Raw genomic sequence first — 1,693 nt, 5'->3', positions numbered from 1 at the left:
CCCTGTCCAACCTGACCTTCAACACTTCAGGGATGAGGCATCCACAACTTCTCTGGGTAACCTGCTCCAGCATCTCACCACCACTCTCACTGTAAAAAATGGCCTATGTCCAATCCAAGCCTGCCCTCAGTTTAAAACTGTTGCCCCTTGTTCTGTCACTACAGGCCCTGGAAAAGTTTTTCTCCATGCTCCCTTTATATATTGAAAGACTACAGTAAGGTCTCCCTGGAGCCTTCTCTTCTCCAGGCTGAACAACCCCAGCTCTCAGTCCTTCTTCACAGGAGAGGTGTCCCAGCCCTCTGACAGTACAGCCTTTTACCTACCACATTAACTACCCCAGAGCTGGTTTGAGACACCTGCAAAACAGTCCTGCACTGATGCAGACTTGTTAAAGCTCCCAGCAAAGTGCTTTACTACACTGCCACAGCAGTCCTCTTCACATAGTGCATGCAATCTAAAATAAATGCTATTACTCATCTTTAGACCTGCTACCTCTTTCCTCTCTGTGTTATGGTTCCAAAATTGTGAACAGTGCAGAAGGAGATGGCTGTAAAGAAAAGCCTTTATTTTAGTGCATCTCCTCACTGAGGCTTATCACCAACAGAAAACAAATTCAAAGAGATGGTCCTAGGACTCTTAACAAGCCCACCTCAAACCTCTTGCCTACGGAAGAAGAATCATCCCAGCAGGCAGGTGCAGGAAGCCCAGAACAGCAGCACAGGGACATGCTTCCCAGATACAGCCTGATCACTCCATAGGCACAGAGTCCAGCTCATTCAGGAAGCGCTGACACTTTCCCATCAGGATCTTGATGGCTTCACTCACCAGCACATCTGGAGGCAAGATACCCGTCGATTCCACTGAAACTGCACAGAGACACAAGTCAGCACAGCCACGAGGCAGCTCCAGCCTCCACCTGGCTCCAACATTTCTGTCCCTTGCCTTCCCTTACACCACACTTCTGACAAGCCAGATCTTCACAGCCAGAGGAGAAGAGGTTACATTTGCCGGCAGGAGGCACAAACACATTCAGTCCCAAAGCAACACCAAACCACAACCTCACTAGTTACCCACTGGAATACAAATGTATGAATGCTGATGATGTGGAGGGGAAGGGGAAGCAGAAACCCAGTTACACACGCTGGCCAGTCTCTGCTTGTTTGCATGAACCACAGCAGGGCTCTGTGTTCTGTGGCAAATGGGGCACTTACAGATGTAATGGTTTCGCACTCTTGCCAGGCGCACGAGGTTTCTCAGACCCTCGTGACGGAAAACCTCTCTGCTGAAGGTGTCCAGCCGCGCGTTGGCTACTCTGGCCACCTTTTTTCCTGAAAGGGAAAAGAAGAAACGAGATGGGCACCTGCAGCAGATGGGTGCCTTGTGGTCACGGCCCGTGCTTACCCCTCAAACATGCACTCCCTCATCAGCAAAGGCAGCAAAGCTAAGGGAGAATCAGCACATCCCCAGCGTGAAACTCCAGCCTAACAGAACTGGTCTTCTTGAACAGTTCCAACCCAAACACAACGCTTGAATGTACCCCTGGGCAGGACACAAGAAATCTTCATGCTCAGCTGCTGGAAAGAGCAAGCTCACTACCCAGCCTTACAGACAACTGAACAGTACTGAAAGCTGCAGTCAGCAGCTGCAGAGCTCTGCAGACAGGCACCCAAGGCCTTGTCATTTCAGAGAGATC

The 1,693-nt window shown here is 50.2% G+C and overlaps 1 protein-coding gene across 1 annotated transcript; it reads right to left on the bottom strand.

The window, feature by feature from the left end:
- Positions 1-550: 550 nt before the first annotated feature.
- LOC114818517 (DNA-directed RNA polymerases I and III subunit RPAC1-like) lies at positions 551-1,360 on the bottom strand (the record flags this gene model as incomplete). The annotated part of the gene is made up of 2 exons (XM_029084690.1): positions 551-866; positions 1,212-1,360. Coding segments are annotated over 2 exons (268 nt in total), but the record flags the coding sequence as incomplete, so codon positions are not given.
- Positions 1,361-1,693: the final 333 nt, after the last annotated feature.

Source organism: Antrostomus carolinensis, unplaced genomic scaffold (assembly GCF_000700745.2).
Source record: "Antrostomus carolinensis isolate BGI_N321 unplaced genomic scaffold, ASM70074v2 scaffold14374, whole genome shotgun sequence".
Taxonomy (NCBI): Eukaryota; Metazoa; Chordata; class Aves; order Caprimulgiformes; family Caprimulgidae; genus Antrostomus; species Antrostomus carolinensis.
The sequence above is the reverse complement of the archived record's forward strand: the minus strand, read 5'-3'. Positions and strand labels throughout refer to the sequence as shown.